We start from the raw sequence: 24,385 nt of genomic DNA, 5'->3' as shown, positions 1-24,385 counted from the left end.
GGGGAAAGGAGAGAACTAATATGTCTGCTCATATGTTCTCATCTTCGGAAGAGAAATTCTGTTGGATGGGAGCTCCAAAGAGGAATGTGAAGGCTGGAAATGCTAGATTATGTGGTATATGTTGTGTGTACTTTGAAATGCCAAGATGGGCGTTGGAAAAGATCTCCCAAATGGAAATGCACTCGCTTCACTTTCTGCATGGCTTTGCACAAGCTGAAAAGAAAAGCAGTATTTGTTTTGTGGAAGAGTGAGTGAGTACTAAATGTTGGTATGCGTGGCTGTTTGCAAGAACACAATGGCATATTTCTTTGTAGGTCTGGGAGGGAGTAGCAGTAGCGGAGTCAGGTAGTTTCACAATGCTATTTGCATAATTGTTCAGAATGAGATCATCTGCATTTTTTCCAGCTAATGCTCTGTTATACTCACTCTTGTTTAGAAGCACTGTTTGTTCTGTTTTTGTATTTTTGAACTGTGATGGATGTATCAAAACACAAATTGTACATGTGGATAGATGGCAGGGCTTGCTTTGGCTTCATGTTTTTGGCAAAGATAGATGAACAACAAAAACCATTTAACTGATATTCCTTAATTGTGTTGAAAGAGAGAGAAGGCCAGAGATGTGGGAGATGAGTGTCCTGTGATGTAAGTTGGGGGAGAATAACAGGGTCAATTGTGCCATATGGGGAGTGTGTTTGCCATGGACGTAGGTAAGGGGGGGGGGGTTTCTCGGGTTTTAATCCCCTCATTCATGTCCGAAGCTCCGCCCCTCCGTTTGTGGGTTTTTAAAACATTTTAGTGCTTTTTTGTTTTTTGGCCTGCAGGGGGCGCATTGTTTGGGCTAGCAGTGCCAAACTTTCAGGGATTGTTTGGGGGACTCTCCTGATGATACCACCCGGGTTTGGTGATGTTTGGTTCAGGGGGTCCAAAGTTCAGGGGGCCCAAAGGGCGTGCCCCCATCCTCCATTGTTTCCAATGGGAGCTAATAGAAGATGAGGGCTACATCTTTGAGGGTCCATATCTTTGGCCCCCTGAACCAAACTTCACCAAACCTGGGATGTATTATCAGGAGAGTATCTTATTGATACCACCCAGGTTTTGTGAAGTTTGGCCCAGGGGGTCCTAAGCTATGGACTCCCAAAGGGAGTGCTCCCATCCTCCATTGTTTCCAATGGGAGCTAATAGAAGATGAAGACTACATCTTTGAGGGCCCATAACTTTGGACATCCTGAACCAAACTTCACAAAACATGGGATGTACTACCAGGAGAGTCTCTTATTAATACCACCCAAGTTTTGTAAAGTTTGGTCCAGGGAGTCTGGTGGTATCATTAGGAGAGACTCCTAAAGATACCCTGAAAGTTTGGTGCTGCTAGCTTAACAATTGCACTCCTGACGGCAGGCACCCCCCAAATTTCCCCAGATTCTCCTTTTAAATCCACCCCCTTCGGCATGGATTTAAAGGGAGAATCTGACGTCCTCAGTTTAGAAGAATAAGAAGAGTTTGGATTTATATCCCCCCGTTCTCTCCTGTAGGAGACTCAAAGGGATTTACAATCTCTTTCCCCTTGATCCCTCACAACAAACACCCTGTGAGATGGGATGGGCTGAGAGAGCTCCAAAAAGCTGTGACTAGCCCAAGGTCACCCAGCTGGCATGTGTGGGAGTGCACAGGCTAATCTGAATTCCCCAGATAAGCCTCCACAGCTCAAGTGGCAGAGCAGGGAATCAAACCCGGTTCCTCCAGATTACAATGCACCTGCTCTTAACCACTATGCCACATTGAAAGTGATGCTGTTTCAGGGTGGAGGATAATCCACCCCAAAACAGCATCACTTTCAATGTTGTTTAACTGGGGACCCCAGATTCTCCCTTTAAGGTGGATTTAAAAGGAGAATTTGGGCTCTCTAGTTTAAACACCATTGAAGGAGATGCTGTTTGGGGGTAGATTCCAGCATCACAGCAGCTGCCCGGGGGGGGGGGGGCGCAAAACTCAGATTTTGCACCAGGCTCCATTTTCCCTCTGAGCAGAGGCATAGAGGGGAGAGGCAGGGGAGGGCAGGGGAATCTGCCATCCCTGACCTCGGAGAGCTGCTTTTATAAGCGTTAGGCCATGGGCGGGGCTTGGGGAGGCGTGGCAATGCCTTAGGGGCGGGTGGGGGTGTGGCCCCACCACCGAATCCCCCCCCCTAAAAATCTATACCTACGTCCCTGGTGTTTGCCCAGTTATAAAAGTCTTGCAGTCCTGAATAATTTTTTTTCCCATGACACTTAAGTTGGTATTGGACCGTTGGGTTCTCCTGTGCTCCAGTGCTGATTTGGATATGATTATACTGCAGTTGTGTCAGAGCAAAGTGGATATATAGGGATATTCATGGCAATGTGCCATTTTTCTCTATAACTTGAGATTTCCCAACTTTGCTCCAGTTTTCATCTCACAGTTTTGATATGTTGTTTTCATGCTCCGCCCCCCACGCATCAGAAGTTAAAGAGCCTCTAAAACACTGTTGCTGTTTTCTTTTTAAAAAGCCCAGTACTAAAATTGGCCATTTGTCCCAGGGAAGGGGTTAGTTATTCATGGGATGTGGACTTCAATAGCCCTTGACAGTTCAAGTAAGTAGATTTGTATGTACTTAGTCTGGGTTTCTGGATCATTACATAGCAAAATTAGTTTCTCTATTCCTCTCCCTGCCATTCATTGACAGAACAGTTTTCATGAAGTTTGCTACTTCCATGGCAATAAAGGTTTGAATCTTACTTTTGCAGTAATTTAGTGCACTTTGGTGTAATTTAGTACACAATTTAGTGCACTTTAATTTTTACTTTAAATTGGTGGATAAAGTTATATTACAATGACTCTGATGGTTTCTGAGCTGAGTGTAGATTTTATTGTTGGTAAAAATATTGGAAAAAAGCTTCTAGCTGAGAAACAGATTTATAGAGTAAACTAACAATTCTCTATCTTCATTGGTAGACTTCTGGAGCCTTGACTGGTGTACCAATTTCTGGGGTGAGTTTCCTAAATCCCAAGTGAAATTCTTGCAGTACAAACAAATTTGGAAACCTATTAGAATGTTTCTGGCCAATCTATATTTGATGAGAGTTGTTTTATTTAAAGGAGGGATAGATTTTTAAGGTGTAAACCCAGGTGGTTTAAAACACAGTGACAATCAAATTCAAAAGTCATTTCAATACAATAAAAACTCAGAAAAATTGATTAAAATACCATCAGTATACAATATTTCAGTAGTGCCACTACCCTTTAAGGTTGCCAACTTTAGGTTAGGAAATTCCGGGAGATTTGGTGGTAGATCCTGGGTAAGGGAGAGATCTCAGCATGGTATAACACCTGGGTGTCCAACTCTGGCCCTTTGATTCCCATTGGCTCTTGCCAGCATGGCCAGTTGGCCATGGTATAACACCATAGTGTCCACTCTCAAGAGGTGCCATTTTCTCCAGGGAAGCCGATCTCAGTGATGTGGAGATCAGTTGTAATTCTAGGAGCTCTCAGGGAGGTTATCAACCCTACTCTTCTTGCCACCCAGTTTTTTATAGGTTCAACTCAAAAAGCTCTCTAGAAAAGGGCTCACTCAGAAGGCCATTAGGGAGGTGAATGGGAGTTGCAAACCAATGAACTCTAAAGCACGTTGCTTACAGATTAACAGTTTTGTAGTTCTACCTTGGGCTGATCGCAGTACATGTGAACATTGAGGCACCCCTTTTGAAAGCAAAGATGCGAACAACTAGAATATTGTCATGTGGCTCCCATTCTTCTCCTTGAAGACAACTTGTCACAAGAATGCTAAGTTCTCCAGGATAAAAACTTCTGTTGGTCACAGAAACATTCATGTGTCATTACAAGCAGTAATTAAACTGCAATTAGGCATGAACATGAACACAAGGTTGACACAGCCTTGAATGAGGTTAGCAAGGATGGGGCAATCCAGGCACCAGCACCTTTAAGTGGAGGTAATACATTCTGCCTATCAACTGTCAACTACACACTGTGATTCTTTGGCTCCTTTCGACTACCTAGTGAATATAATTCTGTAAGTGTTCCTGTTCATAGAAAAAAGTTTTGAGTGGCAACAAGGCACAGACTGTATAAAAAATCAGCAAAACCCAATATAGTTCAGATTGAATGTGCTGGGATGTTTTGCCTGAAAACAGTAATATTTCTCCTTTCAGTCCTTAGGTGACCAATCTGCTGCTTTAGTAGGACAAATGTGCTTCAAGGATGGGCAGGCAAAAAATACGTAAGTTGGACTTGAAATTTTTTCATTTTGTACTGAGCCTATACAAGAGAGAATTAAACACTGTCAGTTAGGGAACTTGCTTTTGGGCTTTTCCACATGGTTTTTAAAAACAGTTCTGGCCCATACTGCTTTCATTTATTCCCTGATTTCCATATGCATTTTTGGTGCATTTAGTTTTTGCTTCAATTTTAGAGGTGCCCACCCCCATCCACCCCGGGGGGTTTCCAGTTGTTTGGATAGCACTTTTACCCTGATCTTTTTCTGGAAGCCAATTTTGAGTCACTTTTTTTCTTGTGTATACTGTTTCTGTTCATTTGCTTTCTCTCACTCACCTTTAGTCCACTTTTTGATGGCAGAACTGTCATAATCAAACCCTCTTGAGTTGAACCCTCCAGTTTGCCCAGAAGATGAGTGGCTTCATTTTTTAAAAAAAAAATTAAAGGCAGCAAAATATTGATATAGCATTGAAATCATAAGTTTAGTAGGTTTTTTGAGTTTCCTTCTTTCATTTTGTTAAGTAAGTCTCTAACCTTTTCCATCATGAAGATATTAGGAAAAAAAGGCATATCTCCACAAGGACAGAGGCTAGATGCTTATTAAAATGAAAGCTAGAAAATTAAAATGTTTCTGAAATAGTTTTTTAAACAGACAATAGCTTTCAAGTAGACAGATTAATTCCCCCCTCCTGTTTTTCTAAGAGTGTCCCAAACCCACTGTAGGTATATAAAATAGGGAAGCAAGAAAGTGATAGTCACGTGCAGGTCATTGTAGGGCCAGGAACTGGTCAGCCCTACAGTGACCTGACAGACACAGGCAGTTTGCACTCATGTTATTCTTTTTCCCATCAGGGTTTTGACTGAAGAGGAAAGTGCATGTTTGTTTCAGTCAAAAGCTAGCCATGTTTGTTCAGTCCTGTCTGATTCTTTAAGAGAATTTAAACATGCAGACTTGAACATCTCCCATAATTTTTTGTACAGGAGATATTGAATGCGTTCCAATGCAAGCTGTATGAAATCTCTTAGACTCCTGGAGCAAGCATAACATTTGAAGTATACATAAGCATTTTCTTCAATGTAGCCCAACTGCTGCTGGGCACTACAGCCCCTGATGACGGTGACAGGAGAATATTGGGTGCCATTACTCTCTTCCATCCTTGGCAGTTCAGTGATATTTAGATAAAGTTTTAAATTAGTCATTGCTATTTCTACGCAGAACAAGTTTTTTATTTCTTTCTGTTTGAACCATTAGTCTGTTGTGGCTACAGTTTGAGCGTATAACGTCACTCTGTGGTATGTGTATGCAGTTTGGTCATAGATAATATTGGCATTGCATCTTGAGCTTCTTGTTTTGAAGTAGATCAATAACTTTGTCATTTCCACTGTAGATATGGGACAGGCTTGTTCTTGCTCTGCAATACAGGTCATAAGGTTAGTGTTGTGAATAAAATCACTTGACTGAAAAACTTTAAGCCCTGACAAGTTGCTCTTTTTTTTCAAAGGTTTTTCTGTGTATGACTCATAGAAGAAAGAAAATTACCTTTCCCATGCCTGTCATGTTGTAAATATCTTAATCTTAAGCTGCATTCAGGCGACATGACAAAATGGAATTAAACTGCAGTTAGACCTGAATACAGCTTGTTGTCATGCTTGTGCCCTCCCTGATCTAATTCCACCTCTTTTCACCTCAATTAAAACCCCACTGAGAAGAGTAAACAAATTCCAACTGGCCAACATACCTGGATTCAGCCATGGGGCAAGTAAGAACTTGATCAAACCTTGACATTTTCAATGACCTCCATTTATGAGTGGAGGAGGAAGCTCACATGAGAGAAAGAAACATGAGATTGTGACAACATGATTTTTCATTCCTGTTGGCAGTTTAATCTCAGCTTGGTTCTGGTGGGTTTTCCGGGCTGTGTGACCGTGGTCTGGTGGATTTTGTTCCTTTCACCGGCATCTGTGGCTGGAATCTTCAGAGGTGTATCACAGAGAAAAGTCTGTTTCACACTGTGACAAGTGAAACTTTAGGAACAAAATCCACCAGACCATGGCCACACAGCCTGGAAAACCAACCAGAACCAGTTGAATCCGGCCGTGAAAGCCTTCGACAATACATTAATCTCAGCTTGTTTCAATGCCTGGATTCAGCCTTTCATTGAAGCCAAATGGTCCATATATTAAACCACAACTTACATTATTTTGTTTGACATTAAGATCCGCAAAGAAGAATGTACTTAAAGACTGTAGTCAGTTATACAGTCTTTAAGGTAACAGTAATGTACACTTGCTACCACATCAATCTATGTCAGCTGAAACTGTCAGAGATAGTTGCAGATCAGTAGTTTCTGATGTGTAAAGTGTTGAAATTGCTCTCCTAAAACATTGATGAATATGTAGTAATTGATTAAAGTATGTTTGCATTTCCAAACTGTGGTTAATCCTTATACATTAGGTTTTCACATAAAATATTAATTTATTCAAGACACAAATTCAAACTCTAAAGTAAGCAGCTAAAAATTTTCAGCATTTTTTTTTAGCCTGCGTTGTCTGAACATGGCCTTTTGACCACAGTGGCTTACCAACTGGGAAGAGACAAACCTGCGTGCTATGCATTAGAAGTAAGTATACTGTTTTCTATACTGCATTTGTCACTTTGATTTTGCATGAAAGAATATACTCCCTGGATAGCCATAACCTCCGGGTAGTTGGGATTTGGTTGCCTGACCATTATCTGAAGTAGGTTCTATAGCAGGGACGGAGCGAGGGGGAAAAGCGTCCGGTGCACTGGTGCGTCCTCCACCCCTGCCATGCCCCCATCCCACCCCAGAACGACCTTGCCACACCCCCGCAGGGGGCTTGCCCGGTGCAACACGCACCCCCTGTCCCCTTGTAGCTACACCTCTGTTCTGTCGCACCAAGAAAAGTCAGCGCAATATTTATTTTTGCTTGATTTCTCTATGTGCAACTTTCCTGTAGTTAACTGTCAGCTGAATGTGCACCAGACTCTATTGATATATAGTGGACTTTTAGGTTATATGAAATAACAAAAGCTTTTATCAGTAAAACCAGTTTAGAACCACATGTTCATCACTTCATAACAATGAATACTGACTTGCATGTGTGAATTTGTGCTAAGCTAATCTTGCTGCCTGATTCACTGATGGAAATCTGTTCTCTTTCAAGTGTGCGAGAGATCATCTTTGGGAGTTATAGTCTGCTTTTGTTATGAGTCCTCAGTTTGTGTATGTTATCGCTTCTAATTTTGTGTTCTAAGAAGGAAGATATGGTACCCAGCAGTGACCTGTTTCTGCTTTAGGGCTCTGTTGCCATAGGAGGTGCTCTTGTTCGTTGGCTGAGGGACAACCTGGGCATTGCAAAGTCCGCAAATGAAATTGGTAAGAATTTATAATTGGCTTAAAGTGTTTGATGCTTTGGGAATGATTGGTAGGCTTCTTTACTTGCCCTGAATTTATAGCTCTGGAAGCATGTTTTTCTTTTCCTATAAGTCAGTTTAAGGCTTATAATTGTGGGGTACACTTGGCATCAGACATGCTTTTAATATAATGTACTTTGAAATATATTGGAGCAAGCAACTTGGGAGACACAGGAATGATAAGGGATAGGTATCAGAAGCGTGTGTATTGGTTTTGATAATAGTAGACCAAGTTTAGAATATATTGTCAAGACTGATGTCTGTCTGTGTGAAATGAAACCCTTAGCAAGAGTTTCATAATTATAATTCAATTACACTTTTTTTCAGGACTGAGTGTACCAAGTGAAGTGTTGCAAAACTTGGTGTACTGTTGAAGGAGCAAAAATCTGCAGGCAATTGCATATAGCATTGCAAATGTTTAAAACTGTGACTTTACTTTCCCCATTGGCACTATTTACTGGAGTAATCTCTTCAATTGCACTTTGGTTTTATTTTAGAAATGCTTGCTGCTGAAGTGGGAAATTCATATGGCTGCTGCTTTGTCCCAGCATTCTCAGGATTATATGCTCCATATTGGGAACCCACTGCAAGAGGGTAAGGTTTTTCAACATGGCTAAGTTACACTGAAGGTTTTGGGTAGGGAACTGCCCTCTCCCCACCCCCACCCCAACCTCAACATACACAATCTGTTAATAACTGGGACTGACCTGCATTCAAAAACCTGGGTGTTTCTCTGTCACATATAGTTGGCCCAATGCTTAGAGTGTGTCTAATGGGTCTAATTTCTCTAATGGGAATGCTGTGGGTTCTACTACCAGTAGTACAATTTCAGCAAAGCAAGATGGAATCTGCTTTCCCAGTATAACACAACAGTGCTCTGTTACCAGCACATTATTCTTTCTTTTTTTAAAAAAACTGGCAACTGGATATATTAATGGTACTGTTGTAGCAAACGATAGTTGGAACTTTCTATTAACTCTGGTGTTTGATTCCCCCTTTCTGTACAGAATTATTTGTGGCCTTACTCAGTTTACAAACAAAAAACACATTGCTTATGCTGCACTAGAGGCTGTTTGCTTTCAGACACGAGAGGTATGTATGAAGAGTAATCGGCATTCCTCTGACCTCTTATAGGGGGAAAAGGATGATTTCTAATGGCAGTAAAAGCAGAGGTTTATGTTTTCTGTTTATATACATTTATTTATTAAACCATTTATAGTCTGCCTTTCCCAATGGCTCGAGGTGGCTTGCAAAATACAATTAAAACCATCCTAGCAATAATAAAACCAACTGCAGTTTACCCCCACAAGTATATCAGCTTTGTTGAACTCTTTTGTTTTTGCTGTATCTTTTTAAGTGCAATCTGTCTGAATACAAGTCACAAGACAGTTTCTCAAATGTGCAGAAACAATTAGAATGCCCACTTTCTATTTATGAAAGGCCTGTTGTGTTAAAAAATAATAACTTATTTTAGAGATGGGCAAAATTTCCCCAGTTTCCAGAGCATGTCTGACAGTTTTAGTAATGTTGGAGAGTTCATTGGTGGGGCGGGGGGATAGCAGAAGATTCTCAAGAGTTCTAAAATTGTTTGTCATTGTATGGTCTGTCCTGAGTATACAGTGCATCTTTGGCATTGTGGTAATGACATGGCCAAGATGAGCAGTCTGTTTTCTTTGCCTTTTCTCCTCCCAAGGGCTGTAGTAGCCATGTAAAGTAAGGTGGAAGTCTTGTTTTTCCCCTTGTCCTTAATGCTGCTATAATACAAGGAGAGGGAGGGAGGTACTTCTTCCTTATCTTAAAGGAGTTGCCACCACAGCTTTTGAAATGGGAGGGAGACAGACCACTTACCAAAATAGCTGTCTGAGCTCACAGGTGTAGGAATGGAAAGGAAGTGTTCTTCTCTGTCTTGGAATAAAATCAGGGCTGAAATGCTTACAGTTTTGTTTTGTTTTAAAAAGAGCTGTGAGTTTCTGAGTTTGGTACTCTGATCCTCGAAATGATTAAGAGTTGACATTGCAACTTCAGATTACATTCCTTTTGCTGTAGTGTTAGCAGCTCCCTGAACAATTGTGGGAATCTTTTTTCCTTGTCTAAAGGGTTTGTGTGAAGCATGTAATATATTCTATTTTAAGATATTGGATGCCATGAACAAAGACTGTGGGATACCACTAAGCCAATTACAGGTTGATGGAGGAATGACAAACAACAAGATCCTCATGCAGCTCCAAGCGGACATTCTCTGTATTCCAGTAGGTAAGAGCACTGGGGCTACTTTTAGAATTGCTATCATAAGAACGAAAGAAGTGTGAACGCTAAATAGCATAGACTTTTTCTGGTTTGTTTGCCTTCCTCTCCTTTTACTGTGGTTACTTAAGAATGTATATTAAAAGCATTTCCAAATATAGCAGATTATTCAGTCCTGTTTGGAGAAGTCCTTCTCACAAAAAGAAGCTGAGCTCTAAAACTGTGTAGGGATATTGCATGCATGCATGCTTTTTAACTAATCTCATCTGCCCATTTTTTTGTGAAAAGACAAACAGGTTTTACCCACAGTTACACTGTGTGTGAAGTACCAGTCCATTCCAAGCACTTATTTCAGCTACAGACGTACTTTGTCCTACAGAAAAGATCTACAATGACTTCCTTGAAAAAACCCTATACTGTCAGTCTACCTAATGTCGGGCGTGGGGGGCTGTCACTCCTGTTACTGATAGAGCAATATTGCTACTACTCCTGCAGCTGCTGTGGGAAGAAATCTTCTCATAGAGGCCAGTATGGGAAAGTTGCATAAGTATCAGCAGCACCCCGGGTATCCATTGTAGCTGAGGATGCCTTTTGTAAGATCCATTATACATGTCCTTCAGTGCCTCTTCCCAGCATAAGAATTTCAGTAAACTTTACAGTGCATCTTTGGTTCCAGTGACCTATCCATAAGGTTCAAACTGAGAGAATGATCAAGATCATTAAAAATAATCTGCTACATCTGCACTTTTCAGTATTTTGTATCAATCTTTGTAATTGATCCACTCAAGAGCACTTTTCCCTTCATTTCTTTCTTTGTCAGTAAAAACATCCATGCCTGAAACCTCAGCACTGGGAGCAGCAATGGCAGCAGGAGCTGCAGAAGGAGTGGGAGTCTGGAGTCTAAATCCTGATGACTTGACAGCAGTGACTTGGGAACGATTTGAGCCACAGCTCGATCCTAAGGGTAAAGAGAAGAAATTGATAACTTGATCTCTGTAGTCCAAGTTACAGCAAGCCTCTGTCCTGGTTCTGACTGGTTCATGCTGCTGATGGAGGCTAGCACAGTTTGTTCAGTCAGCCTAGGTAGCCTCACAAAATGCCTGTCTGTGACACATGTCCTCACTTCTGTTTGGCCACTGCATCTACAGGATAAAGAATTTGGGGAGTTTCTGTTTCAGTGTGCCTTCAGTCTAGAGTTCATGCAACTAGACAACCGTCCTTATATAATAAATATTTATGAGATGTGACAAATTAGAATTTGGAGTGAAAGTATTCCTTCTGGTTCCAGAAAGTGAATGTCGCTATGCCAAGTGGAAGAAAGCTGTTAAGAAGTCAATGGGCTGGGTGACCTCAGAACCTCATACTGGTGGTAAGCCATGACATTTACACTTGGTTTATGTACATTCTGGTGGTATCTAAATACACTATTTGCTTTTTTGCAAGAAATGCTTTTTCTTACTACCGGTAGTTTTCTTTTGGGGAACAAACCCAGAAACCAAACTACTAAATAGCTTATTAAATAGTTCCAACTTGTGTGATGGATGGTATTTAATTCAAACTTCATTCAAAAACATTCAAAGAAATGTACAGGTAAGGTGCAATGAGTCATTATCTAGGTTCTGCTGTTTCAGTTCTTAATATCTATAAAAGCCCAAAAAGGAGGGGGGGGGGGCGTTTCTCAAGTAGCTGGGGGAACACTCCAGTTTTCACTTCTTATTTGGAAAGGTGCTTCCTGTGACTGCATTTACACTGAGAATTTACAAATGGCTTCTGAGGTCATAACTGTTTTGTCATTCTAATTGCTCTTAAAGAGTGTTCTGCATTTTGACAAGGTGAACATTTTCATATCCAGTTAGTTTAAAAAAAGAAGTAACCAAGAATAATTCAGAAAACTTTTTTGTGACTAGCATTGAATCTTTCATTTCTGAGCAAGGTAATTGAGAAAGCAGTTGCAGAGCAGCTTCAGATTTTTCTGGATGACACAAATGTGTTGGATCCCTTCCAGTCTGGTTTCCATGCTGGTTATGGGACAGAGACCGTCCTGGTCATTATTGTGGACAAGCTCCATCTCCAGCTGGATAGAGGCAGGTCGGCGCTGTTGGTCTTGCTGTATCTGATCACAGAGTTTGACATTGTAGATCGTGACCTTTTGGTCCACTGCCTTGCTGATGTGGGAATATGGGGGTCTGCTCTTTCTTGGCTGGCCTCCTTTCTCCGTGATCAGGGGTCGCGGATAGTGTTGGGAGCAGGGGTCTCCAGGCAGTGCCACGTTGAATCTGGGGTGTTGTCATTGTTTAACTTCTACATGCACCCCTTGCTCAGCTGGTGCAGAGATTTGGGCTTGGGTGTCATCAAAATGCCGATGACACCCAGCTCATTCTTTTGATGGAGGGCTGTTGGGCCTCTGCCCTGAGGCTCTCCAGCATTGTTTTGAATCCGTGACAGGTTGGTTGAAAGCGAGCAGACTGAAGTTAAATCCAGCAAAGATGGAGGTTCTCTGGCTTGGTTAGAGGGAGAGACCTATGGACTTCCAGCTGCCAATCATGGACAGTGCAGCTGTACATTTAGCTGCTACATAAACAATGCAAAAATGCAATTAGTATCCAAAGGCTATCACCACAACCACATGGTATATTTGAACAAATAGATCAGTTTATAAATGAAAGTTTACAATAAATAATGTGTTTTCATACACTTCATATGTACATTTCATCATCTAACATTATATCTCATCAGAAATAAGTACATAATTTTACATGAACAATTTTCAGTTACAAGCACTTCAAAGTTTTGAAAATAAGAGGTGGGTACATTTAGCTGGGCATGGCTCTGGACCCCAGCTTATCGCTGGAGGACCAGACAATGAGGACCGCCCAGACTGCTTTTTTCCATCTCAGACAGGTGCGGCAGCTGGCTGCATATCTCTCTAAACCCGACTTTGCCACAGTAATCCATGCAATGGTCACTTCAAGAATAGACTACTTTAACTCACTCTACACTGGCCTACCTTTGTCTGTGATCTGGAAATTAAAGCTCGTTCAGAACTCAGCCACAAGGCTGCTTACTGGGGCACCAGTTGTGATCATATAACATCCGTTCTCAGAAAACTACACTTGCTGCCGGTCAAGTTCTGGGTCATTTTCAAAGTATTGGTATTGACCTTTAAGGCCTTAAGTGGTAGTGGATCAGCATATCTTCAGGACCGCATCTCCTCATATTGCCCTACAGAGCCCCTCTGTTTGTCGGAGGGGAACCTCCTTTTGATACCCGGCCTGAGGGACATCCAGCTGGCTTCAACAAGAGCCAGGGCTTTTACGGTCCTGGCTCTGGCATGGTAGAACAAATTGCCTGGTAATGTCAGGGCCCTGAAGGAACTATGTCCATTCAGCAGGGCCTGCAAGACATGGCTGTTCCACCAGGCCAGCCGGATTGATTGAACACAGAATAACATCTTTTGGTCTCCGATGGGAGGGGGATGAAGGAGGGGTAGATGAGATGGACACAAGGACTTAGGTAAGGGGGGGGTTTCCAGGTTCAACCCCCCATTACATGTCCGAAGCTCCGCCCCCACATGGTTTTTTTGTATTTTAAAGTGTATTTTTTATTTTTTGTAATGTATTTTTAAGTGTTTTTTAAGTTTTGGCAGGGGGCGCATTTTTTAGACTAGCAGCACCAGAATTTCAGGACTTTTTGGGGGAGTCTCCTGATGACACCACCCACTTTTGGTGAGGTTTGGTTCAGGGGGTCCAAAGTTATGGACTCCCAGAGGGGGTGCCCCCATCCCCCTTTGTTTCCAACGGGAGTTAATAGGAGATGGGGGCTACACCTTTGAGGGTCCATAATTCTGGACCCCCTGAACCAAATGTCACCAAATCTGGGTAGTATCATCAGGAGAGTCTCCTAAAGATACCCTTAAAATTTGGTGCTTCTAGCGTAACAATTGCACCCCGACAGCAGGCACCCCGCCAAATTTCCCCAGATTCTCCTTTTAAATCCACCCGCTTCAGCATGGATTTAAAGGGAGAATCTGAGGTCCCCAGTTTAAACATTGAAAGCGATGCTGTTTAAGGGTGGGGGACAATCCACCCCAAAATAGCATCACTTTCAATGTTGTTTAAACTGGGAACCCCAGATTCTCCCTTTAAGGTGGATTTATAAGGAGAATCTGGGCTCTCTAGTTTAAACACCATTGAAAGTGATGCTGTTTGGGGTGGATTCCAGCATCACAGCGGCCACCCATGGGGGGGCACAAAACTCAAATTTTGCACTGAGCTCCATTTTCCCTAGCTATGCCTCTGCCTGGAGGGGAGGGCAGAAGGGACTGCCGGCTGGGAGCCCAGCCAATGGGGGGGACGGGGCGGGCGTGGCAGGGGAGTCTGCCATCCCTGGTCTCAGAGAGCTGCTTTTATAAGCACTGAGGCTGGGGGCAGGGCTTGGGGAGGCGTGACCATGCCCCCAGGGGTAGGGGGCATGGCCTCTCCCCCTGAACCCATCCCATAAAAATCTATACCTACATCCTTGGATGGACAAACGTATGTTGATTATCACCTCAGCAATTTTTAAATTGTTGGTTAGGATTTATATTTTTAATATGAATGTTTATAGAATGTTTCAAACTTGTTGTAACCTGCCCAGAGCCTTTAGGGGGTTGGGCGGGGTATAAATCCAACAAATAAATAAGTAGTGATATAAAAGTATTGTGTCTTACATGTAGAAAGCAACAGATAATAGTTTTATGTACTGATGTATGGATGTCGATATCAAATAGGATCAATTTAAAATAAAATAAAAGTTTGTATATACTATGTAAAGGAAAAATAAGAATGATCATACAATCCCATGTTGACAGGTCTAGAACTATAAAAGTAGAATAGAAAGTTTGAACATACTCAGATTTCCCAGTAAAGAAGTACACAAATGGCTTTTAATTCTAATCAGAATATACCCTGTTTCCCTGAATATAAGACATCCCCGGAAAATAAGACGTAGTAGAGGTTTTGCTGAAGTGCGAAATATAAGGCATCCCCCAAAAGTAAGACGTAGCAAAGTTTTTGGTTGGAAGCATGCCTGACGAACAGAATACAGAAATATAAGACATCCCCTGAAAATAAGACATAGCACATCTTTGGGATCAAAAATTAATATAAAACACTGTCTTATATTTGTGGAAACACAGTATCAGACTCCAACCTTATTTTGTTGTCCTTTACTAAGTAATACTGAAATGTCCAGTGAGAAAGTGAGTGCTGCGTTTAGTTGCTTTCACTCCTCAGTATGTTTATGCTTTAAATGGCTTGATCTTGTGTTTCACGGTAAGAGCACTTAAACACAAATTTTTTGTCATGAAAAGCTAAAAACATTCAATTGTGAAAACTGAAGAGAACCTTAAACTATTAACTCTGTCAAGCAAAGGGAAGAAGTTGTGTCAATTAGTTCAAAGCTTCTTAAACTTAAGACTGTCCATCTGCTGTCTCATTTCAACCCCACCTTGGGCACTACACCTGCCGACTCAGCAGATTTCTTCTTAGCCCTTTGCAACAGCAGGGTGCACGCTCCTCCCTGCATCACCTGTGATGGTTCCTTCCCACTCAAACCATCACGTGATCCAGGGAGGTGCACCCCCCCCCTTCCCTCCAGTTCCTTTCTTGCCACCAACATGTGCAGATCTATTCAGTCCTTTTCCAATTTCTTGAGTGTTTTTTGTAATTTCTTATCTGAACTGAGGCCGCTTTTGCTGGCTAGCTTTTTTCCACGACTCCCTGGAGTTCAGTGTCAGCTGACCCAGCTTTTGCTGACTAGTTGTTCGTCTTCTCCCTCGGATTGATGTTAGTGTAGGTCACAGGGATGGCCTCAAAGGCCCCATTTAATAAATATGCTACATGCAACTCAAAAATGACTGTCTCAGACAAGCATGTCTCGTGCCTGATTTGGGTGAGATCCATAATGTCTCTAAGTGCAAGTTTTGTCAGAAGATTTCTCTGAAGGCATGCTCAGAAAGGGCTTTTCTGCTTAGAGCTGCCTTGTGACAAAAGACATTGTCTACCACTTTGCAGCAACAAGCAGTCATCTCAATCCACTCAGTCGAGATCTTCCTTGGTTCCATCAGCTTCAGCTCTGTGCCAGTCCGAGGCCATCCATTCTGTGGCCTCTGGCCCTACAATTCTGAATGTATCCAATCCATTCTAGTCTCAGCCACAGCACCCCTTGTTGGATCCTCTAGCTGAAAAGCACAAGGCCAAGCATTGGGAGAAATTCAAGGATATGAAGAAGCCATGTCAGTCATCTTCTGACCATGTTAGTGATCCTGATGCGCTCACGGTTCCTCTGAGAACATTGTCTGTCCAATCCAAATCACCAGAACCTATCCTGTCTGAACCAGAGTTTACACAAACTCCACTGCTGCCTGGCTCTAAGTGCCTTCTTCCATTCTGAGGCCTGTTGTTTGGCCTCAACCTACACCATGGGTGTCTTTCTCTCCTACTCAGCTCGAGCAGTTACTGGTAGCTTGTCCTGCTCTTCGGGGAGTTGCTTCAGTTCCAATCCAACAACTCGATCCTGTTCACCTCTGTCACTCCTAGCGAAGACTTAACATCTGTATGGAGAACAGAAGTTGAAAATTGCTCAGACCTTGGACATTGATATCTCCACATCCAATCCAAAGCTGAAAGACAAGATCCTTAGTCATTTGTGGAATAGCTCTCCAGGAATTGTTGCATTCCCTATTCTCAAGGGTCTGTCTGGATTGTCTATGAATAGCCTGTTGAAGCCTTCCATGTCTCCTGCTACTCCAAGAAGGTGGAGAATCAAACCTGACTCCTTAATTTCCTGTCAATACATCTGTCCTCCATCGTCAATGGTAATCAAAGACCTGCAGGCCAGATGGTGTCAGGTTAACATTCCACTCCATCCTATAAGGAAAGTTGTTGTTTGGACACTATTGGTTGGAAGGTTAACTCCTCCTCCTTGAATTTCCATATACCCCACTACCAGACCATCATGGCTGGTTACCAGTTGGTCTTATGGGAAGACTTCACCCACAGATTGACATGCTTCCAGACAATATTTGCTCTTCCTTTGTTCATGTCCAGCGTGAGGCAATTAGGCTTTCCAAACAGGAGATAAACACTGGATAACATGCAGCAGAGTCACCCTCCTGCCTTCACCTCGCAGCACCATTTGTGACTGAGAACCATGGCCTATTGAGATAAGGGCTAAAATGGAAAATATACCCTTTGAGGGTCAGACTTTCTTCACCTCTGAAACAGATGAGTGCTTTGTGACCAATATGAAAAGTGAAATACTGAGTACTTCAGAGTTACTCCCTCATCTTCCTCATAGTGTCCTCCTGCTCAGCCATGTCAACAAACCTACCCCACCCCTTACTACAGAGGTTCCTGGTTCCAGCCCTTCAAGGAATAGAGATAATATCCTATCTATAAACCCTTTTCAACAATCTTCTTACTAAAAGAAGAAACTTAACCAAAAACCCGGGTCCAGGGGTCAAAATCCCCCAAACAGGGACCATCAACAACAACCAAACTCAAGACTGAGTAGGACTGATGGCTCGCCCTGGTAACATCTGGTTCAGGGATCAGTTGGCCCCCTTTTGATCTAATTGGTGAATAGTTACGTAGTAGCCTTGGGTATTCTGCATTATTCAGTTTGGTTATAAACTTGAGTTCTTTCAGGTACTCCCTTGTTACCATTTTTTTGTTGCAAGGGAAAATTCCACAGTTGGGCCTGCAACTACAAGAGCTATTAGCAAAAGGGGCAGTATAGGAGGTTAATCCTCAGTTTCATGGTTTTGGATTTTATTCAAGGTTCTTTTTATTTGAATATGAAGATGGAGGATTTTGCTCCATATTGGATTTACAACAGTTAAATAAATATTTTGTTGTGGCTAAGATCAAAATGGTCAAATGGTATTGGAACTTCGTGCACAGGACACGTGGTTCATGGTCATCAACTTAAATAATACCTATTTCCTTGTGTCTATTCACCCTGATCACAGAAAGTACCTCAGTTTTAAGTATGGCTCCTGTGCCTTTCAGTACTCAGCACTGCCTTTTGACTTGGCTACAGCCCCAAGTGTATTCACTAAGTGTATGGCTGCAGTAGTAGCATATCTGTGAACACTTGGATGCTCCATTTACCCCTATCTGGATGACTGGCTGGTTACATCCCAATTGAAAAATACCCTCGGATTCAGCAGGTTCGCACCACTTCGGCAGAACTGGTTGTTAAAATGGTTCTTGTATACAACCAGTTGTTGAATTATTTGAATCCCACCACCGGAACTGGTTGTTAAATTATTTCAATCCCACCACTGCTTGTATTACATACTCAGTGGGTTCTGCAGACTTGCCAGGACTTAGACGTAGTAGTATATTGGGAAAAGTCCAGACTGCAACCATCTTAGATTCCATTGGCGTTGTCCTTGATTCCAAAGAGTATATTACACTTCTTCCTCCTGACAGGGCTCGTTCAGTTAGGCTTGCCTCCCTCTTTTTTCTGAGATCCCATTAGCAGTTGGTTAGGCAATTGGCAGTCTACACCGCAGTCGTGAGTAATGCCCACTACAACTCTGTTTTCTAAGGCACTTTAATCCAGCTATCCATCCTCAACATATGTGCATGTCTATCCCTTGGAAGATCATTCAGTCGTTATGTTAGTAAGCTCACCTGCCTAACCTATCTCAGGGACAGCCTTTTAGTCATTGGCGCCTAGACTTAGTAGTCACTACTGATGCCTCCGCCACTGGAGGCAGAGGGGCATAATGTCAAGATCTTTTGGTGCAGGGTTTGAGGGACAATGTACATGACTCTACTCACATAAATGTTGTAGAGGCATGTGCGATTAGGCTTGTTCTGATCTCCATTGTAGATATCTTACAGTCAAGATGGATACTGGTCGAGTGCAACAACACCAGTGCCATCTACTACATAAACAGGTAAGGTGGCACAGAATAAGTTTCTATGCAACAAGAATCATTGGCGATTTAGGAGGTCACCCTCCACAATTACATGTCACTCAGAGTGATTCACATTGCAGGAGCACAAGCACACTGGCAGACAGGCTGAGCAGAATCTGCCTGACAAACAGAGTGATCCATCCAGGACATATAACTACTTTCCTTATTCTCCCTCCCTCCCCTTTCCTTGAATGCCACCCCTTCCCTTCCCTCCCCCTCTCTCTGCCAGGGTGGATGGGCCATGTCCAGATGCTGGGCCCACTTCCCTCCCTTGAAGGCTCCCCTCCCTCCCTTTCTCTTGCATGCCTCCCTCCCCTTCCTCCACTAGGGTGGGTGGGGCATGTAGAACTTTATGCCACTAGGCCAGGGGTAGGGAACCTGCGGCTCTCCAGATGTTCAGGAACTACAATTCCCATCAGCCTCTGTCAGCATGGCCAATTGGCCATGCTGGTAGGGGCTGATGGGAATTGTAGTTCCTGAACATCTGGAGAGCCGCAGGTTCCCTACCCCTGCACTAGGCGAACAGGCCAGGGTTAGTCTGGATAGTGATGAATGCATGCTTTCCCCAGCCACAGATGTAGTACATGTGATCAAGGAGAAGATGTATTTCATGTTTTTGCAAGATAGCATATGATAAGGGTGCAAGGATACACATCAGGGAAGATTCATGTAATCCTTCCCCCTTCCTTTAAAAAGAAAAAAACTGTGATGATATATGAAAGTGGCACTCATTTCATATGCTGACTTGCACATGTATGTTCATGAAGATGATCATGTGTGTCTACTCCATTACCTCTTATGCTGGATTTTTGACTAGGGGAGTGTAGGAACTAGTTTTTGCTATTGAGCTAAGTATGGTTATTAGTTATTCCATAGTGTTAAATTAATTAATTATAATTATTTATTTTAGTAATCTGCTCGGTTAACTTTTCTCAAGAAAAAATATTGCATCAGCTTTACCTTGAAATTCTGTATTATCTGCTTGAACAAAAATTGCAAAGCCTAGTAGAATTAAATAATTTTTAAAGAAATATAAGGATTTATATTAAAGACTTAGGTGACATGATTTATTTTATTTATTTATTTATTATATTTTTAGACCGCCCTCCCCAGTAGGCTCAGGGCAGTGTACATCATAAAACATACAATAAAATATAAAACAGTAGTTACTTGTTTATTTGATAAAATGTAATGTCTGAATTAACTAAGGGTTTATCATGGAATATTTATGGTTTAAATGGTCCAAGTAAAAGAAGGAAAATTTTTGGTTATCTCAAAAAAAAGAAGGCGGCACAAGAAATGCAAATCATTCACAAAGATGTTAAATATTAAAAAAAAAATTAGGTTTAGAATTTATTTCAGCAAGAAATCTCAGATAATTAGGGGATTAAAAGATAGTAAAGCACCGGGGCCTGATGGTATAATACATTTATTTTATAAAGTTTTCTTTAATAAACCAGCAGATCCTTTGTTTCTGTTGTTTAATGAGATTGGGAGGATGCAAATATAACTTTAACCCCTAAATTAGACAAATAGCTTCTGGAGTTTCAGTCAGGATTTCTCCCCGGAAGGAATATTAAAGATAACATCAGAATAATACTTGATATTTTAGAACTATTTGAACAGTCCCCTAATAGACAGCTAGCATTATTATTTATTGATATGGAAAAAGCTTTCAATGAACTCAGCTGGGACTTTCTCTTGGAGATTTTGGATAGATGGAAATGTGGTGACAAATTTAACACTTGGATTAAACAAATATATAGAACAATGGGCCAGGTTTATTATTAATAATGAATTATCTAATAAATTTCCAATAAAATGCAGTACAAGACAGGGCTGCCCTATGTTGCCCTTATTGTTCATAACAGCTCTGGAATCTTTAAATGAAAGCATTAGAAGAGATCAGAATGTTCAAAGTATAAAAATAAAATTTAGGACTTATAAAAATTAGCTGTATTTGACCAGTACGAAATTATTAGCAGTGAAAGGGGAAGGCAAAAGATTTGGTTGGCATGGTTATTTATGGTTTCAAAAAGACAAAGCTAATAAACAATTTACACACCATATCGTAAAACCAGGATTATTAAAAACTTGGAAAACATACAGCTGTAAATTATATTCAGTTACACCTTTATGGGTTTCTCCACATGAAGCTCTATTGAGTAGAGTACACAACCCAAGTAAGAACTGGTTGAGATGTCCATATAGAGTTACCAAGGAGGAAATTGAAAGAAAACTTAAATATAATTTGAAGACTCAAGAAAAACTAAATTGGATCTGTTTGAATATTAATTGGTGGTGGTATTGCCAACTAAAAGGTTGCTGTGACTCTGATAAAAATAAGTTTTTAAAAATGAAAGATTTAGATATTCTTGAAAGCTGGCTTGGCTTGAAGAAAAATTATTGAAACAAAAGGACCATTTGATTAAAAAGATGCATGACTTATGTTTAACTTTAGAGGTTGAAGATGAGTATATTAAAGAATATATGATAAATTGGGCTGGGGATGTGGGTCATAATATCAATTTGGAAACTTGTAAAAACTTATGAAGACCTGAAATACTCCAGGAACTTTTATGTAAGAGAAAACCACCATAGGATGGATAAGGATAAGATTGCAAAAATAAATAAATCTCAAGGGCTTTTCTGGGAATGTGGGAAACATTTGGGTACCTTTTTCCATCAGAGATGGAGCTGCGTTAAATCTAAAAAATGTTGGCAAACCATACATAAGGAAATGTTGATAATACTAAATTTGAGGTTTGAGAAAAAACCTGAGATGTATTTATTAGGAATTGCTCATAAAAATATATAGATAAAGATAAGGCTACGCTGTTTAGATATTTGTCAGCAATAGCTAGGATACTTTGGGCTAAATATTGGAGAATCAAGAAAACTTCGTCAATAACAGAATGGCAACATAAGGTTATAAATATTGTTAGAACAGCCAAGATTTCAAGTTATATAGATTATGAATTGGACTCTGATTTTAGGGAGGAATGGAGAAACTAGATAACTTATATACCGTATATACTCACGTATAAGTCGATCCGCGTATAGGTCGAGGCACCTAATCTTGCCTTGAAGAACTGGGAAACCTTATTGACTCTCATATAAGTCGAGAGTGGGAAAGGTCCATGGGGAGGTGGGGCGCTGAGCAGGCAAAGGAGCCGCAGTTGAGGGAAAGGAGCGCCCCAGAAGCCTTTGGGAAGCTTTTTAAGGAGGGGCGATGTGGGTCTGGGGAGAGGGAATAAGCTAGGGGCCGTGGAGGGTGAACAGGATGGGAGGTGGTGGAGGAAAAGGCAGAGGAGAACGAGGCACACAAAGCGGCTTAAATAGGGCGGCAGAGAAGAAGGCAGGAGACAGCGAAGCAGAGAAAGCAGTCACTAACTCACCCTTTTTTCCCTTTCCCCCGGCAGGCTGTAAGAGTTGGTTTCAGAGAAGCTGCCTGTTGGGCAGCCTATCTCTATGGTTTTCTTAAAAGGGCAATGGTCCAAGGGTTGCTTAAGCAATCTTTGGAGCATTGCCCACTAAAAAAAGCTCCATAGTGAAACTTGCTTCTTAACAAGGCAACAGTTTCTCTGAAGAGCAAGCTTTCCCCTGAGTCTGCCTGGGAAGAGGAAAAAAAGGAAGGAGTGAGAGGATTAGTGAAGAACCTACCAACCTTGGCAGGAGAGAGCGAAGCAGAAAACTAAGCACAGAAAGTGGCTGAAAGAGGGGTGGCAGAGAAGAAGGCAGGACAGAGCAAAGACAGGACAGGGGGACACCACACAAGAATTACTGGTGAGTGGGACCCACATATAAGTGGGGGGGCATTTTTCAGCCTAAAAAATAGGCTGAAAACCTCGACTTACGCGCGAGTATATACGGTAAAAGGAAAATATGAATATAATTTTGAATTTTTCCTTTTATTATTTTTTATTGTTTTGTTTCTTTTTATATAATTATTATTACTACTATCTATCTTCTTTTTCTTTTCTCTATTTTTTAATAATTTATTTTTCTTTTTTGTTTATTTAATTGTTTGTCTTTACATGTCTTTATTTTTAAACGATGCAATAGCTGGAAGTACCTTTAGTTATAATGTAAATATTAGATTGAAATTTCTGTATCTGTTTATGCATTGTATTTTGTAAATGTTGAAATAAAAACTTATTGCCCCAAAAAAGTGAAATTTACATGTTTCTCTCTTTTGATTTGCTTGACTGGAACCTCTCCTACTGAATGACGACAGGTGAAACTAGTATCTTCTGTAGTCTGCCTTTGGGCTTCTTTATAATGAGTAACCTGTTAATGTTAATCGGAGCAAAGTACATCTCAGGTTAGTTTAACAGTTTTTACAAGGTATCTCTGCTAGTTTAAGTGTCTGCTTCTATTATTGAAAGTGTTCAGTTTTTTACTATGTGAAGAAATGTTAAGGGTACAAGTACACACTGGATTTAAAGGAACGTTTTATGCTTTTTTTTTACTTAAGACACTTCTGTGCTGCCACTTCAGAGTCCTCTTCAAGGCAGCTCACAATTAAAATCAGAACAATATTAGAAATAAACCTTTAAGAATTGCATTGAACTGAATTGAACAATATTCCCTGATGTTGCTATTACCATAATAGAGAGCAGTGAAAACATTTCTGTTTTTAAAACTCTTTTTTCCTTTAAAAATTGACCTTAAAAATCATAAGATCAGTTTTTCACTTTTAGCCACTTTTGGAAAAATCACAGCATGTCACTCTTTTGATATGTATTTATACTACATAATTTTGAATTATGAAAATTTGGCAGACAGGCTTAACTTGGTTACTAATGTTGATTTGAACCCTGTGCCTCCTTTCTACTGCCAGAAGCCACCACTAGGTGGCAGAGAAGCCAGCTACAGCGTAGCTTGACACACAAAGCAGAGGAGGTGAATTTAACTACTTTCTCCTCTTCTTTCATTGCAGCTCCCTGTTCTGTTTAACTTTTAATCCATACAGGTTTTCTTTACTCCACCAACAAACTCTAGTGTTGCATTTTTGGCAGCTGATGGGGAACAAAGCCAACAATTAAAGAGAGTTTTTTAAAAGTATTGATAATATTCTGACATATGGTTGGTCAGTTCTAAGAATTATTCCTCACACTTGCGAACAACTGTGTTTGTCTCGAGTGTTAGCTTTAACTGTAACATTATAAAATGTGTTTTACTTGTTTTAATTCTGGGTTCCTTTAGTTCAAACTGTGTTGGAAAAGTTGGAAGGACTTTCAGAAGTAATGGATCTGTCTTATAACAAAAGAAGGCCATATGCAAATATAGGCTTGGATCCTCCAGAGGATTTCCACAGAAGCAGGAGGGAGGGAATTTTTATTAATCGTCCCCTCTTCTGCTTATTAGCTGCCCCCCACCTCCTGGTAGTCACCTCTTCCCTGGAAGCAACATTTTAGCGGGGAACTTGGGTCGCAGGTAATGGTGAAGAAGTTATACAGCAGACAAAAATCCCTTCCATCAAC

General features: G+C 41.1%; 1 protein-coding gene across 9 annotated transcripts in view; it reads left to right on the top strand.

The window, feature by feature from the left end:
- The window catches only part of GK (glycerol kinase), a 52,986-nt gene that overhangs the window by 18,956 nt on the left and 9,645 nt on the right, over positions 1–24,385 (top strand). For 7 of the 9 annotated variants that reach the window (XM_048494017.1, XM_048494014.1, XM_048494013.1 and 4 more), the window contains 11 exons: positions 2,971–3,006; positions 4,185–4,252; positions 5,637–5,679; positions 6,789–6,869; positions 7,568–7,646; positions 8,182–8,278; positions 8,692–8,776; positions 9,817–9,937; positions 10,749–10,892; positions 11,217–11,297; positions 23,137–23,223. In XM_048494017.1, coding sequence (XP_048349974.1) covers positions 2,971–3,006; positions 4,185–4,252; positions 5,637–5,679; positions 6,789–6,869; positions 7,568–7,646; positions 8,182–8,278; positions 8,692–8,776; positions 9,817–9,937; positions 10,749–10,892; positions 11,217–11,297; positions 23,137–23,223 — 922 coding nt within the window. Of the gene's footprint in view, positions 1–2,970; positions 3,007–4,184; positions 4,253–5,636; positions 5,680–6,788; positions 6,870–7,567; positions 7,647–8,181; positions 8,279–8,691; positions 8,777–9,816; positions 9,938–10,748; positions 10,893–11,216; positions 11,298–23,136; positions 23,229–24,385 lie in introns of those variants that run through there. The other 2 variants (XM_048494015.1, XM_048494016.1) reach the window with 2 other exon arrangements.

The sequence above is a fragment of the Sphaerodactylus townsendi genome, linkage group LG04 (genome assembly GCF_021028975.2).
Source record: "Sphaerodactylus townsendi isolate TG3544 linkage group LG04, MPM_Stown_v2.3, whole genome shotgun sequence".
Classification (NCBI taxonomy): Eukaryota; Metazoa; Chordata; class Lepidosauria; order Squamata; family Sphaerodactylidae; genus Sphaerodactylus; species Sphaerodactylus townsendi.
The sequence above is the reverse complement of the archived record's forward strand: the minus strand, read 5'-3'. Positions and strand labels throughout refer to the sequence as shown.